General features: G+C 40.9%; 1 protein-coding gene across 1 annotated transcript; it reads right to left on the minus strand.

Moving 5' to 3' along the window:
* Window positions 1-2,755: 2,755 nt before the first annotated feature.
* On the minus strand, window positions 2,756-11,339 carry cdc25b (cell division cycle 25B). The gene is made up of 15 exons (XM_069711723.1): window positions 10,827-11,339; window positions 10,573-10,655; window positions 9,830-9,881; window positions 8,470-8,508; window positions 8,279-8,312; window positions 7,757-7,894; window positions 7,266-7,385; window positions 7,021-7,158; window positions 6,720-6,797; window positions 6,396-6,584; window positions 5,789-5,893; window positions 5,599-5,661; window positions 5,375-5,473; window positions 4,955-5,200; window positions 2,756-3,939 (listed from the first exon to the last, which is right to left on the minus strand). The coding sequence occupies exons 1-15, from the start codon at window positions 11,033-11,035 to the stop codon at window positions 3,802-3,804; spliced, it is 1,731 nt and encodes a 576-aa protein (XP_069567824.1). The 5' UTR covers window positions 11,036-11,339; the 3' UTR covers window positions 2,756-3,801.
* Window positions 11,340-17,380: the final 6,041 nt, after the last annotated feature.

Consider the following 17,380-nt stretch of genomic DNA (forward strand, 5'->3'; position numbering starts at 1 on the left):
TTATTGTTTATTTTGGTACATAGTGTTTATTCATTTACCCATGTTGTCTTTAGCCTTTTCCTCATGTGTTTGTCATACTGTTTTGTATCTGTGCTGTTTGTGTCACTGTGTGGACTGTGCTGACAGGTCATCATTGTAAATGAGAATTGGTTCTCAATTGATTTTACCTGGTTAAATAAAGGTCATATATATATATATATATAAAAGCAGCAGAAAAAGCTAATCAGGGAGCCTTTAGTACAAAAGTACAATTTTCAAGGTCAAAACGATTCAATTTTGTGATTTAACTTAAATAAACAAATAAAGCTGTCAAAACACTATCAGTCAAATTTTGGGAATTTCAGGACAATAAAAAGAGCTTTCTGAGCTACTATTTTGGATCTGATTGTTTTAGATTTGAAATTTTTGGAAAGCTACTCAGACAAGCACCTCAGTAGGAACATTGTTCATTTACAGAAACCATTTTTTTTTTTTTTTCAACTTTTAAGTGTCTCACGGTTGCTTTTTGTTGAATTTTCTCGAATCTCCGGCTCCTATTTGGAGTCCTGTTGCAAAACCTGGCTCAGTTTTCTTTTGGGGGGGGGGAACTGCCAAAGGACTCATCTACATTTTAAAAACTAACTGTTGGAGTGGAGAAAGAAGCCTGCATCGAAAGGATCTTCGAGTGTTGCATTATGTATGCCTGGTGTAAAGGTGTGAGGCCCCGCACACCTCAGGCCGGGTAATCGTCTTGCTCGCACAAAGGTGGCAGCCTGATTGTGAATAGTGTAGATCAGGGGTGTCAAACATACGGCCCGCGGGCCAGATCCGGCCCGCCAGGGGGTCCAGCTCGGCCCGCCGGCTGACTTTGCCAAGTGTGAAAATTACAGAAAGACATGCATTGCATTTCTATGAGAATATGGAGGTTTATGAGTACAAACGTTTTGTGATTTTTTTTTTTTTTTTAATCAATCCAGTAATTGCTTCAGAAACAGCGTAAATGCGACGTCTGCTCCGGAGGGAGAAGCTGCTGCTCGCTTTGTGACCCGTTAAATCTGCAGAGGAGAGCCCAGGCAGTTAAACAGTGGGCTGATGTCTGAGTTTTTGCTCTTTATGTTTCTAGTTTATTGTAGAAAGACCTTTAAAATAGGGTTTATCATCCAAAAACCTTCACCAATGATTTAAACATAGAGAAATATTGTCATTATGTATGCGTTATTATGCTATGATTTTACTGGTCTGGCCCACTTGAGATGAAAGTGGGCAGTATGTGGCCCCCTTAACTAAAGTGAGTTTGACACCACTGGTGTAGACCTATTGATGAGATCGTGTAAAGCTCACTGCAACAAAACGCAGAATTTTAAGTTTGTCTCTCACTCAGCCGTGTTGCTTTCCCGTGGCAGTACTGCGCGTGTTTGATCCTCAGTATCCTGCCGACTCTTACTTTTGTCGCACAAAACAACAAAAACACACTAGTTTCAGCAGGAAACTGTTGGCTGTGCATTAGTCTGTGGAATGCAAACAGGGGCTTTCTCTCTCTTTCCCACAGCCACATGGCTTCTGTCCGATTTCAAACTTTGGTGCAGCGCCAGCAGGGAGGGAGTTTGTCCTTTTATGACCTCCCCTCCGTCAGACCGGTCACGTGTTTGCAGCACGTGGAAGCTGCGATTTGGTTTCTCCTCCTGCGACAGGACTGTTACGCTCATGTCAGGACACGTCAGGCTGCCTCCATACAGAGGAATGTGTGCGTGTGCGTAAAGGCATGTGCTGCAGCAGAGAGGCCACTCCCAAGGTCAGCCAGAGAGGGAACATTTGAAAGAACTAGGAACTGCTCCGTGTGCTGCAAAAAAAAAATAAAAAAAATAAAACCTGCTTCGCCACCACGTTGAACAGAAAACCAACTCTTAGAAGTTTGCTTTGACTGAATCCTGCAGCAAGTTTACTCATTTATCTGAACAACTTTTTGTAAAGTCTGAGAGCATTTGAACTCTAGACATGTAAGATTATATTCTGTATGTATTGTTAAGGTCAGAAACTAGAGGAAGAGCCGCTTCATGGTGACAAAAGTTCTTATTTAAAAAAATTAAAAAAATTTTTTTTTAAAAAAGGTCCAAACTGGTCGATTTGGTCAACCAACAGGAGACGAGACACAAACTATCTACATTTTTGGTGTTTGTGCTCTTAAAAAATAAAAAAAAATAATAATAATAATTGTTTTATTGAAAATAATATTAAAACGAACAAAAAACAACTAATTGTTTTAGCTCTAATTAAAAATATATGCTTCGAGGCCAACAAAACTACTCAAATGAGCATTAAATTGATGACACTAAGAGGTGTTGGATGCTACAGAATGTTAATGTACACATGCAGAGAAGGCCGAGAGTTGCATTAAAGTCTTCATGCTATGGAGCTTTTTATTTTTTTTTTTGTGATTTTTATACAGACACTGAAAATAGCAGGAAGAAACTGCAGCGCACTGGCGCACTAACACAGCCCTGGGTTTACTCTGCATGTCAAAATAACACCTTAAATGAATCTACTTTTTGCTCCTGGCAGGAAGGAAAAATCAAAATAATCCAGCAAGTAGTTAGTGGATATCAAACCTCAGCATTTTGGGTAAAAAAAAAAAAAAAAAGGAAAAAACTATAAAGCCTGCTCACTTTTCTTTGACCAGAAACTACATTAAGGAATTATAATTTTGCAAAGTTATGACATTTAACTTGATGCCCAGTCAAGAATACTTTCACAGAAAAAGAAGAGGCTACCGTTCATCCCATTTGAATGCACATTGGATCTTTATTTCAGCAGCTCATCCACGAGCCTGTACCAAAATACTGAAAGCACCCTTCTCATTATAAACCAGCATCATTAGCTCTGCAGAGGGTTAAGACATTTTTATGTAGTCAAAGTGAAACAAAAAGGTGTTTGTCTTGGATCAAAACAAAAAAATTAAAAAAAAATCTTCTCACACCTGCTGACCTGCAGCATCAGAAAAATCTCACTGCGAAGTTAACAGGTAGCTTTTGTTTGCTTTGGTTTGTTCTGACTGAGACAAAAAAAAAAAGAAGACAGTACTGCAACTGATCAGGAAGGAGGGATGGGGGGGGGAGCATTCATCTTTTATAAGTTGTCATTTCAATATCCAATTTTTCCCTTTTGGGGATGCCTAGAGAAAGGCATTCATTCAACAAATCAATGTCCAAACAGACATCAAAACAACTAAAAAAAAATTAATAAAAAAAAAAAAGATATCAAAAGCAGTATCTAAAAAAGAAAAGCACCTCACCATTTCAAGGTATTTAAATTAAGTGCTCAAAAACGGTGGGAGAAATTCAAAACAAAAACCAAACATCCAGTGAGGAGACTGAAAGACAAACTTCAGACTTGGCAGTGTGGTTCAGTCATATTATTGCAATCTGGCAGTGATTTGTGCTGCTAATGCCAGAACATTTATTTAAAGAAAAAAAAAAAAAAAGGTCAAACAGGCAGTAGGTCCAAGTGGTTTTAAAAAAGACAAATCACCTTAGAATCTGTTCAATGCACCTCCGCGACTACTTCAAGCCGACGGTTCATCATTTCACGTCTTTCCCTCTTTCAATTTGCATAAATAACTAACTTTGCTATAGAAAATCTATCTGGGATGTCACAAAATCCCGGGTTTTTTTTGTTTTTTTTTGTTGGCGCAGTCGCAAAAGGTATTTCCTGGGTGGTGAGGCGAGGTCGCAGGCTCCGGGAGGAGGTCATACTGAGTCTGTTGGTGGAGAGGCAGTGTGGTGTTTTTTTTTTTTTTAGAGGCAGTTAGGGAGGAAGAGGAGGCGCTCACAGCTTCAGCCGGCTGTACATCTCTCTCTTGCTGCGCTCCCCGGCCCAGGTGCGACTCCTGAGGCGAAACTTCCTCAGGTCTTCCTTGAAGTCCTCGTGGTGCATCGGCCGGTAGGACTGAGGGTCACATTGTACCTGCGCGGCAGGATGAGGAGACCAGTTTAGAGCACTGAACAGACATCAGCACTTACATTTAGTCCATTACTCTGCGGTACAACAGCTCAACGAGTGTCAATAACCTCGCGACAAACATCTCGACTCGAAGTCAACACGGTGGTTTTTCTGGAGTTGAAGGTTCAAAAAGTTAGTAAGTGGACCTTAAACTAAGTTTATTCTACCAATTGTACTCCGTGTAATGTTTGACTAAGATGTTGTATTGACGATAAACTTTTGTCCGAAAATCTAAATACATAAAGCCTCATCTGTCAATCAAACTCCGTGCAAACAGAATCTGTAACTAAGCAGGACAGAGGGACGGTCGGTCAATAGCTTGTGAGCTCAATGCTGCAAAGTTACCATCACAAACTACTGTTAGATTTAAACAATGTGTCGCAGTATTTCAGCGACCGGTGAGTGCTTTTAAATAACAATCTTTAGAAGTAGCTTTTCCACATTATGGCTGCAAAAATGGGAACTTTGTCTTAATTGGTAGCTCTTTCAGTGACTCAGATGGTCCTTCTCTTCACAAATCTTCCCTGTTTGAAGGCTAATAAATGTAAATCCAGATAAATTGAATTCGGTGACAATGAAAACTCCCTGATCTTTACTTTCCCCTTTTGGTTTTTACATTTTGAATTTGTATTTCTTTTTTTTATCCTTTTCTAAATGTCATTTATTCCAAGTACTAATATTCAAGCTGGAGAGAAGATTTGTTTTCTGCTTTACTTTAATTCTATTTTGTTTAACTGTCCATAAAACATATACACACAGCTGTAAATATAGAAACAAAGTTGGACAAATTTTGAATTTGACTGTATAATCTGCTGAAACGAATCAAAAGTTAAAAAGAAACAACAACAACAAAACAAAACAACCAACAGCTACTGACTGGACTTCGTGGCAGGAATAATTTGTGAACGACAACGCTTTCTTCAAACCTCAGCCGGTACACAAAGCAGCATTACAAGTGAGATCTAAAGTAAAATCCCACCTGAAACAGAGGGAAGAAGTCTTTGTAGCCGCCCTTCAGGATGTACAGCTCGGGGTAGTGGAGATTGGGGTACTCGTTCACGGCGCGGTCTCGCTCCCTGACGAAGCGGCACATCCGGGGGCCGCGCTCCGACGAGAACTCGCAGTGGAAGATGATGACGACTCGCTTGTCCGGGCAGAACGGGATGATGGGGGTGCTGAAGAGGAAACCCTCCACCTGCTCTTCCTGGTGCAGGTTCAGAGCTCCCTGACACAACAAAAGATCCCAAAAGTTTACTACTGGTGAACTTCAATCAAACTTCAGTACTTTTCGGAGACTTCTGCACACTGCCAAATGATACTTCGACACGAAACTGAATATTGAATATTTGAGGTTGGTTTTTTTTGTGTGCTTTTTTTACATTGTAAATAGCTGCCTCACCTTGATGTGCCCTCCTTCAAACTCATACGGGTAGCGGCAGTCAATGACGATGACTCGCTCGACTAGATTATCAAACTTCCCGGTCAGAGCTGCCACCATCTGAAGAGCACGAAGAACGGGTTTTATTGTGAAAATGTGACGGGAAACAATAAAAGAAACGTTGTACTGGCTGAGAATTTTGACAAATCATGAGGAGACGCAGCCAACGAAGAGTGTGGGCTCACCATTTCTGAGGTAATGTACTTGAGGTCTTGGTGTTTTCCCTCCACTGTGGGCAGAACGAAAGGCTAAAAGACAAAAAAAAAAAAAAAAAGGACATTGGATTGGAGAATTTGTTTCATTTAAGCTACAAGTGGAGAGAGAAAAAAAAAATAATAAAAAAAAAAAAAAAACAGTTGAAGAGTCTTTTCTCACCTTGGTGAAATCTCCTATTAGCTCGGTAGAAGTGTCCTCACTGTCCAGCAGCTTCTCGATTTCGGTCTGACAGAAGGATTTGGACCTCTGGAGCAGCAAGCAGCTCTGAAGGGAGACGAAGCAGATTTAAGGAGGCGGTCGAGGAGAAAATGAGGTGATTTAAGACGGCCTGTAAAGCCGGGGACAAAAGCCAGTGAGCCTCGGCGGGTGTTTCAGAGGACATTTCTTCACTTCCAGTTACTTCTAGGCTGGTTTCACTTCCAGTTACTTCCAGGCTGGTTTTTATCTTCTGCTTAAATCACGTTCTGCATTTTAAAAGGCGATCAAATGATATCCAGCATCACACCAAAAATGCCCTCCAAGAAGTGACTGGTTTAAGAAAGATCTTAACGGACTACTGACGAAAACAAGATCGTTTTTAGCTTGTGACTTGGAGCTAATCAGTTCTGACAAGATTACCTCACATCTGCACACAGTAAGAAAAATGCACCAGCTTTATTTGGTCTAAATCAAAACAGAGGATGCCAACAATGCTGCCGTTCATTAAACTAATCACGTCAAGTGACGACAAATATAATAGCCGTCATTCCGGGCAGCGGGGACTCACCATTCTCGGGGACTCTGGGTTTTGTTCCAGGGTGGTGACCTGAGTTCCCGCCAGGCTACGTCGTCTCTTTACCCTAGCCGGCGTGTTTTCGTCTCCGGGGCAGTCGGGACGCTTCGCGGAGGGGCGGGTCACCGGGCTGGTCATGGAGGACGAGCGGAACAGACTACGAGGTCGGCACCGGATCACCGGCTGACGAGAGAGAAGAGAATTTGCATTAGATTTTAGCACGAATATCGGAATAAGCCGGATACTTTACTGCTGATCTGGCAGATTGTTATTGCTGCTAAAGTCTCACTGCTCTGATTCCCCAGTGAGCAAACTTACCGAGTCTTCTCTTGTCGTGCTGGACACCAGCGGAGCAGTGAGCAGGCTGGCCATCCCCATCGGCATACTGGAGTCGTTCTGTACAAGAAAAGAGGTTGTGGTCAGACAAATATTCAATAACAGTGGAGGATTACTTTCTAACAATCAGTAGGAAATAAAGACGAGGGACAAAAGAACTTCTAAAGATAGGGGAATGATTTCAGCTGCTGTTGGGAGACAATTGTGACCCATTTTTGATGCTTGACAATCTTCAGTAAAATGTGCTTGATGCTCGATCGTCTCTGCCACGACAGGGCTTCACCTCCATGTTGTCGTCGAGCACTTCTAAAAAGCCGTCGTCCTCTTTGTCGTGCAGAGACGAGGTGACGGAGGACCGTCTCAGAAACTCGGGGCTGGAGTCGTAAAAGTCGAGCTGCTGGATGGCAGAGGGCGAAGAGATCTGTACAAAACGGGGACAAGCATTCAAATACACTGGTAATCACTGGGTCAGCATCTTTGCAGAACCGGGCCAGGATTTTGTGAGCGAACACGGACATGTCCCCGTACCATAAGTGCTGGAGCGGAGCTGGGCCGGCGGGCGAAGGCGTCCTTCTTCTGTCCGCTGTGGAAGGAGTGTATGCGACACCGAGACGCCGGCTTGTTTGGTTTCTTGAATTCAAAGCCCTCCTAAAAATAAAAAATTAAAATTAAAAAAAAAGATTTCAAAAAGTAAATCAAGACTGCATTTTTTGAGAGCACCTTCCAAACTTTAACTCTACTCATCTGTTGCTGAGCTACAATGTTTCTGCAGATTTTCATCAAACATAAAATTATGCGAGAAATTTGATTTTTCTTTTTTTTTTTTTTACCTGTTTTTTTCTGAACTAGTCTACATTTAAAGTCCTAATACTGACAGTACTATTATTCTAATTAAACAAAATTTAAACCCAAATGATGCAGTGCCATGGTAACATAAGCTGTCTAACAACGATCCATTTAAGAATGCACTTCCTAAACACTTTGTTGTTGTTGTTGTTGTTGTCGTCTGCCCCACTGACCTCTGGCATGTTCTCCTTGTTTTCGTGTTGAGACGTGGAGCAGCCGGTTATTTGGGAAGGCGCTTGGCCGAATATTCCGTAGCGGTGCGAGACTGCTTCCTGTCCTTTCAGAGATGGACTGAAACCTAGGAGCTGGAGCTGAAGGGAGGAGGGCAAGAGAAGAACTAGTTAGCATGGGCTCAGTGGTGGTTAACAAGCTGCTATGAGGGGTGGATTCACACTGGAGGATGTTTTGAACTCATTAGATATAAAAATCTGCCCTGGAGGTTCCCCCCCCCCCCCCGGTTTTTGTTTTTTTTGGAAACTTTATCATGAGGCTTCTTGCACAGTCCCCCGTTCCAATGTGTGTTGTATGATCTTGTAATTTCCAACTGCTCTGGAGGAAACTTTTGAGATAAAATTGGAGTGGAATGGATACTTGACTTCTTGCAGCATCTGTTCGCACTGAACATCTGCCACAAATCAAACCAATTACTATGAAGCATGCAGGGCCGTGAACATAAACAGTACAAAGCTACTTACTGGCAAAGAGTTGATTCTTCGAATTGGCATCCTCCTATAATCAGAGAAGAGGTCAAAACTGCAGTCAGTACAAATCAAATTAACAGGCAGATCGTTTCAAGAATAAACGACTCCCAAGACAGCAATACTGTTCAAATGAGAGATCAAACAACAGGTAATGACTTCATGTTATTGACTTTACAGCAACTTACTCGTTAACTCTGCTTGATTGTTGAATGGCTTTTTCAAATCTGTAACAGAAAACAGACAAAAACATTGTAAGAATTACAATTCATTTCAAGGCGGTGTTGTGCATTTAAAAAAAAAAAGTAACATAAAATATGCTAAGAAAAGAAGTTGGAAGCCCTCGACTGGCAGCCGAAACCACTGCACACTCATAAACTACAAACACAAAGACTCTGCAGCTCTATTGAGAAACCAGGAGGAACGGTTGGACTTGAGGAAGTCGGGTGAATGCGCAGAGGCGAGAGGTGGTCTTTGCATTGGAGTAATGCCCACCTGTATGCTAAACAAGTGGAGTCCAGAGCTCGGAGTGGAGCTCGGAGGGGGGGTGGGGGGGGGGGGGCAGGAGAAGGGATGCAGAGATCAGCTAATCTACCATATGCCTGCTGGAGCCAACGCTGCCAAGCCCCCTTTCTGCAAGGGCTCTTTGTTTGTTGGGGGGGGGGGAGCGTGTCCCATTCAATGCAGACCACGAGAAGGGAGGGAGGTTGTTCTCTGAGGGTGCCCTCATTTCAACTGCCCTGAGGCAGAGTAAAGTCCAGCCTATTGAAATAACACTGCATAGGAAGAGTGTGCCAAAACCCCAGAGGGGGTGGGCTATCATTAAACCCGAGAGCAGGACAGGACACCCCCCCCCCCGCCCCCTCCAAAAAACAACAACCTGGAAAGACTCCTAGCAACCAAACAGCTGCAAGAGGAGGTGAATGAGGTCCCGAGCACCAAATGCTGCTGTAAAGGAACTCATCATCAGATGGCGGCAGATGTCTGCAGAGACTCACCCAACTGAGAATTAAGAAAAGAGGCCACCCAAGATTAGGCAGCTGAGGATATGCTGTCAAACTGGTCCTGATAACAATGCTGAGCACAACTGCTGCAGCAAGTTTCATCAAGACCAGCATTCAGGTTTCCAACAGAATTGTTCTTGTGTGGACAGAAATTCATGCAAAAGATTTTTTTTTTTTCATTCTTATCCACCGTGTCCTAAATGTTGTGGATCATTTCCCACTCTAAAATGACCAATACAAGAGTCAAGATGACTCCAATATCCCAGACTACCATTTTTTTCCTTCACAAAGAAAGTTAAGCTCACATGCCTTAACTGCTAATCTCCTTAGTTTAAAAAAAAGAAGAAAAAAAAAAAAGAGTGAAGCTAGCATCTTAAAGGCAAGGGTAGAAACAATAATCCTGCAGATGAGAAACAGTGCTTGGCTCAGCTGAACCCAAGTGCAGGGTGGTGGTGTGTGGAGGCCGAGGGGTAAAGCAGAGGGGGCACCGCTCTCTCACGAGTTGATTGATTACAATAGACAAGAGGAGGACAGTGCAACTTACGCATCGTCCACTTCGACAGCATCCATGGGGCTGGGGGAATCCATGCAGAGGCCTGAAAGAAGGGATTTGAGTCACAAATCTATACAGAGCATCAGGTTGGTGCAACACAGACGTAAACTGGCACCAAACACCAGCTGAATGATTACCAGTGTATTTGAAGTGTTTTTACATTTGTCTTTGTACATTTGTGTTTGATTTTACACTGTAGATAAGTTAAAAAAAAATTTAAAAAAAAAAGAGTGGTGTGTGTGAATATAGAGCAGCAAATAATTGTTTTCCATTTTTAACATGCCAGAAAATAGTGAAAAATTCCTTTTACAATTCCCTGAACCCCAAGGTTAGGTCTGCAAAGTGTTTGATTTGTACAACTAAAACTTCAAAATCCAAATATATTTAGTCAACCATCACATAAGACAAAGAAAAGTAATAAAATAAAATAAAAAAAGGAAGAAATTTCCCCTCGGGGATTAATAAAGTAACTAACCTAACCTAAATTCACACAATTCAGCAGCTGGGAACAAAGTAGCTACTGTCATTTTTGCTTATTAAAATGATCTGTTATTAAACTATTATTTAAAAGCAGCAGCACTAAAAATAAATAAAAATAAAAGCATGTATTTTATGACCACATCTAAAGTTAAAGGCATGTCTAAGGAATCGGATGGATACATGGATATTAGGCCCTCTGGCATTCATTCTGATAGCATCAATTAGCATAGACAATAGCTTTAAGGAGGGCTCACCAGCATCAGATGAGACGTCAGAACCAAAGGAGGGAACCTTCTCCAGGGGTGCACGCTTTCTCCTTTTCGGAGTATCACACTGGCTGTGTGGGGGTGAAAAAAAAGAGGGAAAACAATAAAATAATGAAGCCACTAATCCATATGCTACTACATGCCACATAAGAACAGGAATACGTCAATGGGGTTTGTTCATTGCCTGTAAATATAATAGCTGCAGTAGGTACAAGAAATAACACAAAGTTGAATAAAAGTACCTTCCGAGTACTGCCAAGTTGTTCAGGTCCAGAGCCAAGTTGGTGACAGGAGACAGCACAGCCGAGGGTTCAGGGGAGAACAGGTTCCTGGAATGCGAGGTCTTTGTGCTCAGCTCGGGCAGAGTGAGCGAGGAAAGCTCGGGGATCCCATCGGGCCTGCGCTTCAAAACGTTGTTAACGGAGCCAGTGTTGCTAAAAACGGACTCCATGTTTATGCTGTTGTCCAATCCGGATAAATCCTGCGGACGATGTTGCTATGTGGTCGATTTAGTTTGAATTTTGGGTCGGAGAATGCCAACCAGCAAGACGGTCCAAAACTTCGAGCTAATCCGGAAGCTAACCAGCAAGCTAGCAGCAATTTAAGATAACATTTCCAAATTTACGACCCGAAACACCGGTTGGAAGTGATTCGGGGGTTCCGTGAGGAGAAAAACTTTGATTCGGTCTTGCTAAACTACTAAAGCCACATAGTTATTGTTTGTGTTAGAGAGTCGCAGCACAATGTACTCCCTCTCTGACAGCCCCGGATTTCTAAAGCAGAGGCTGAAGCTGCTCGTATTTATGTTCAAAATAGAAGCGCAGAAGCGGCAACATTTCAGCCAATCAGCACCATTGTTACATCCAGCTGGCCAATCAGAGCGCTGAACGAATGTCCCCTGTTGTTCTCTCACCGGATGGGGAGAAGAAGGAGGATATGACACAGTCCTTTAAAATGTTCATCTTCTGGTATATCTTTTGTTCTCAAACTCAAATTTTACCTTCTACTACACGTAACACATTCTGACAAACCTGCCTTTAGGATATTTGTTTGTGTGAAATGTGTAGAGATTTGTAGAGTAAAATTCATGTGGTTTAAAAAGTACAGTCAATGGTGGAGGAAGTATAAAACATTAGTATTACAAGTGTTACTGAAGTAAGAGTACAGAAATATTATCTGGTGGTAATTAGCTGGTAGAGGCAGATTTTTTTTTTAACTATTTAGATGGCATTTTGTTAAATGTAGTACAGTTTGTTTGTAAAATAACCTGAATTCTGTAAAGTAACTAGTAACTATAGGTGTCAATTAAGAGAAAAGTACATTATTGTCCCTTGAAATGCTGTGAAGTTGAAGTGTAAAGTGGCATAAACTGAAAGGTACATTAGATAATGTACAGCACTTGAGTAAATGTACTTAGTTATATTCCACCACTCCATAAAACTTACAGCAGATATTTAAATAACAAGCAAGAACAAATCATAAATCCTCTATGATCTACAGCTTTGTCCTCTCAGAGAATCTCTTCCTTGAAAAATTGTGGTGAAGCACATGGTGGCCTGATTGTGTGCTTGCCTAATGGCAGCCCAGCTCATACACCTCCCACACAAAATGGCTCAAACAAAAGACATGTTCCCCACTCATGTTGCTTTTGGTGAATATTTACTGAAGAAAACATCTCCTTTCTGCTGTCCTCCTGGGACACAAACACTTTTCTTATTTTGCTTTCTGAAATCATGTTCAATTCATGAATGTGAGAAGCAGTATGGACCTGGAGAGTATTAGTATGAGTTTGTGTGAAAGTTTGCAAGTTTTCAAGTGGTCCTATTTTATATTTTCCAGCATGGAACAACACTTCTCTGTATGTAAAAAAAAATTGCAACAATAAGATTCAGAAAAGTTTAAATAGAATCAAAACAATCTCATGCACATGTTTGTATTCAGTACATTTCAAACTGCTCCTTGTGATCTAGCAGAATTTGAGGGTGTATTTTAATTTGAAATCCTTTGATTTAAAGCACATACTAAGAGGGAATCTTATAAACCTCATGGGTTTTAAATGGTTTACTTTTGCTGTATTTGTGAAATAGTTTAGTAGAAGTTATGTGGTTCTTTCTTTTAGTTGTTGTTGGATTACAAATTTAGAGACGGAGGATGAAGCTATGGTTTCTGTCCGTAACTAACAGACACATACCTGGCTGTAACTAGTTCAACCAGACCAGTGAAGCTGTCCAACTGACAAAACCAGGCACGTGTTACCAGTAAAAACACATCAGTATTCGGCCGGAGGTTTGTGGGAGGCTTTTGTTTGTATTTCTGCAAGTTTTTCTCAAGTCTCTGTTCGATTTATTTTCCAATTATTTTACCATAAGTTCAAGTTTTATGATGTTCACTTCCAATCTGTATTTACAATGCAGTTAGTTCAGAGTCTGATACCTTATTAAGTAGGCAGCACCCATTTCAATACAACAATACTGTAGTATTTGAACTAGAAGCATGGTTTTCTAGCAAACCTTTGACTGTAAGCAAAGCGGGTGTGCTGACTTTCGGTTTGAAGAAGAAGCACTGTCCACTGAAACAACCCTGGTTCAGGTAAAGTATGCGAGTGATTGGCAGCACAGATGTAAATTAAGTTTAATCAACATCCCTGGAGAGGTACAGGAGCACGTTGACTGCAGGCTCCACAACCCACATCTGAAAAGAAGAGACAAAAGGGAGGAGAGGGAACCTGCACAGCTCACACTGACACACACAAACACACAAATAATAAGGGCAAAATAAAGGAGTCAGAATCTGCTGAAGAAAAAGCGTGATAAAAAGCAAGAAGTTACACAAAATTCATACCTGTACACTCAAGTTTTTTTTTATTTGCTTTTAGAATAGTGCAGCTTCCTTTCATATTCAGGAAAAATAACTTCACTTCAGTTCGTCATTTCTTTGTGTGCTAGTTGTTACATTAAATAGGTGAGTTCAAAGTTTGACCGATTACAAGACTTTGTTACTTTTACAGGATAAACTGTAAAAGGCTAAACTGTAGAAGCAACAGCGTTCACAAAAGTTTGAAAGGTGATGTTGTTGTAAAGCTTTTGGGCCTCAACTCTTAAGAACATACAAGTTTCTGCTGTGTAAGAACAAGTTATTGCACACTTGATTGTATTCTTTTGTGTGTTAAAAGTAGTCTTTGATTGTCATTGACTTCTGTAGAAATCAGAAGTCAGATTCTTCTCTGTAGGCAGCCGTCTGTTTGTGTTTCACTCTGTAATTAGGACACTCATAAAGGATCCCTCCCTGCCAAACAATCTGCACTGTTTTCAATTCCCCCATTTACAGCTGGGTTTAGCAGTGTAACTACAAGGCAGGGAGACCTTTTACACCCAAACTAGTGGCCTTTTATATTGTTCTGGGTGAAGCTCAGCTGGTTCTTAAGGTGGTCTTTGTGAAAGACATTTGAATTTCACTGCAGAAGCAGCAAGTTTTTTTTTTTTAAAGTCTTACATTTCACAAATCACATCATAAAAGGGACATGAAATCAGATGCTTGCTCTGGTTTTAGTCTTGTGTTGTCTCAGTGGAGTTTTTTTTTAAATTTTTTATACACTTTATTGATGGTCGATGAGCGGTGGATTGGACACTCATGGGAACATTTGTATTTCTCTTATTTGGAAATGCGTTGTTGCAGCAGCATTAACATTAACGCTGGTTCAAACAGGTCATTGGCACTGCAGTCACAGAGCACTCAGACCGTCGCGTTGACAGTGGAGGCAGTTTACTTCTGATGACACCACACTTGGGCTGATTTACATCATAGCAAAAATGTCTCTGCAGCAGAGTGTAATGATATGTTTTTACTCTGTGACACCTTCACAGCTACAGTAGCTCGAGCCGTGTTACTTTGGGAGAGTTTAACATTTCATTGCAGACCCAACTAAGTCCAAAATCACACTTGCTCCTTCACACATGGTTAAATGGTAAATGGTCTGTATTTGTATAGCGCTTCATCACCTTTCAGTCTCAAGGTGCTTTAACATGGTTTTCTCATTCATGAGACAGATCACCATGCAGTGTGCTGCCATCAGGAGCACATTCACACACTGATGGTACACCATTGGGAGCAATTTAAGGCTCATTGTCTTGCTAAGGACACTTAGGCATGTGGACAGGAAGAGTTGGGGATTGAACCACCAACCTTCCAATTAGTGTGCAACCCACTCTACCATCTGAGCAACAGTTCCCCATCATTGGGTTATTTTCCCACTGCTGTCCAACTTTTGTGGAGCCACGCTGTTCACAAAATAAAAGCACAAACAAAACCATGACTGTTTCACACAACAATCAAAGATTCACCTGTAAACAAAGGATTAATTTAAGACCTCTGTATCTCATAATCTTGATAAAGGGAAAACCAATAATAACATTGAAATATTGAACTAAGAATCTGAGTAGTTTCATAATAAAGTTAACACTGTAGTACTATGGCAAGACTATGAATGATGCTGAGTTATTTGACTGCTTTTAATATATTTTATATTTCGCTTTATTATAATACAATAATTCGACTTTTGGGGAAATATACTCTTTTGCTTTCTTCCTGGGAGTTGAATAAGAAGAGTTAGTGTGTGTGTGTGTGTGTGTGTGTGTGTGTGTGTGTGTGTGTGTGTGTGTGTGTGTGTGTGTGTGTGTGTGTGTGTGTGTGTGTGTGTGTGTGTGTGTGTGTGTGTGTGTGTGTGTGTGTGTGTGTTAGGAAAGTTATACTGATCGGTTTAGTTCAATCTTATAAAGATCAGAAGCAGAGATAATAACAGCTTGCCAGGCGCTGTCCAAATACAATACCTTTAGATTTTATTCACGAAAACGTTCTATCTTGTTTGTGGATTTAAGCGCCAGCAGCGACTTCACAAGCTCAACATAAGGGGTTTAAAGTTCTAATTTTGTACAAAAGTTTAAAAAAAAAAAAAAAAAAAAACAGAGAGACGCAGGTTACCTATTTCCCCATGCCCCCAGTCTTTATGCTAAGCTAAGCTAACCAACTGTTGGCTCTGGCTTCAAATGTGCAGCACAGACATGAGAATGGTATCCATTTTCTTATCTAATTCTCAGCAAGAAAGTTAATAAGTGCATTTCTCAAAATGTCAAGCAGCAATTCCTTAAACTACAATATAAAAGAGCCTAAAATACATTTAATGGTTGATAGTTTTGCAGAATTTTCTTATCACAGGATTTCTGGTTTCCCACCAGCAGATTTTCAGATAAGAGGTTTGTCAAGACAAGAAAACTTTGTTGCCAAAACACTGTGTTTCTCTTCAGGACAGTAACCCAAAGGACTCTATAATGTTCCACTGCATCAACTGTTATATTATCAGCCTCTTTTTTTTTTAAACTTATTTTGTTTGAAAGTTCTGATTTGAGATATAAGTCTATAAAAAAAACATTCATAAAATCAGCATGCAGATGCACAAAAGTGGATATTACAACAGATTGATATAAAACAAAGATATGGAGAAATATATGGATGATTTGGAATGTTGTCTTGCACAAAACCACACCACACCATATTCAGGTTAACTCAAACTTATTTGGTCATTTTTACAGTAATGTGATTCTTTAACTACCAGCTGATGACATCCTGCTGTAATCACAACCCTGCACAACATGAATCTGCTGTCTATCCTCTCAGTCCTCCACTTTGCTCAAGAATGAGGGGTGTGTGCATGGAGAAGTTCAGTCAGCCACTGCTTCCCCCATCCGCCTCCCTGGTGTCTGTCCATGCCATTGTTCCCTGTCATTGTCTCCACTAGTGTCAATGCAGCCTCTTTCTTGGAGTAGGTCAAACCCTAGTCTACAACTACCAACCTACCCCCTCACACATACACACACACACACACACACACACACACACACACACACACACACACACACACACACACACACACACACACACACACACACACACACACACACACACACACACACACACACACACACACACACACACACACACACACACACACACACACACACACACACACAGGCTCAGGTCAAGGAGGAAGGAGTAAACATCTGCTCATGGAGAGGAGGCCAACAGATGGAGAGAGAGAGGGAGAGAGAGCTCCAGCCTCTGGCCAGCAATTCTGGAGGGAAAGACAGACAAAAGACAAGGAAGGGTTGAAGAAGGGAGGCTGCAGTGGCTGTGTGAGGGGGTTCATCTAAGGAAGGAGGAGGTGAAGGTTTATAGAGTGAAGTGACACGTCCTGACAAGCCACTGAATGTATTTTAGTATGATGCAGAGAGGAAAGGAGACCATGGGAAGTTAAAATTCTTTGAGCAACATTTTGTGCATGAAAGTATCTCTAAGAGAAGTTCCTGATTATTATTAGTTTAAAATGTGAAGGAAATGCACCTTTTTCTTGTATGGTGCCATGTGCTGAAACAATTTCCTGGCCTAGTCTTTTCTTTTATAATGAAAGCACTAAAATAGAGCAATTTAAACAATTGAAAAGCACAACAAACAGATATTAGAAAATGCACAAATTGATGCAAATAAAAGGGCAAAAGAATAAAATCGTATAAGCTAAACCTGAAAATCATCATAGAAATATAGAAACAAATAAATTGTTTCAAGTCCTGTGTCTTTTTCAGGCAAATCTGTGAATTTGGGCTCCATAAATAAAACAGATTAGACTTGACTTATATTTACTAAATGACCCAGATATCTACTATTAAAACTATCTCTGAAGTCACATTTAACTCATATCTAGTGTGTGTGTGTGTGTGTGTGGGGGGGGGGGTTGCAAATGATTTAA

The sequence above is a fragment of the Brachyistius frenatus genome, unplaced genomic scaffold (genome assembly GCF_029030835.1).
Source record: "Brachyistius frenatus isolate BFR_SWC_R1_liver_20210118 unplaced genomic scaffold, ASM2903083v1 Contig_102, whole genome shotgun sequence".
NCBI lineage: Eukaryota > Metazoa > Chordata > Actinopteri > Embiotocidae > Brachyistius > Brachyistius frenatus.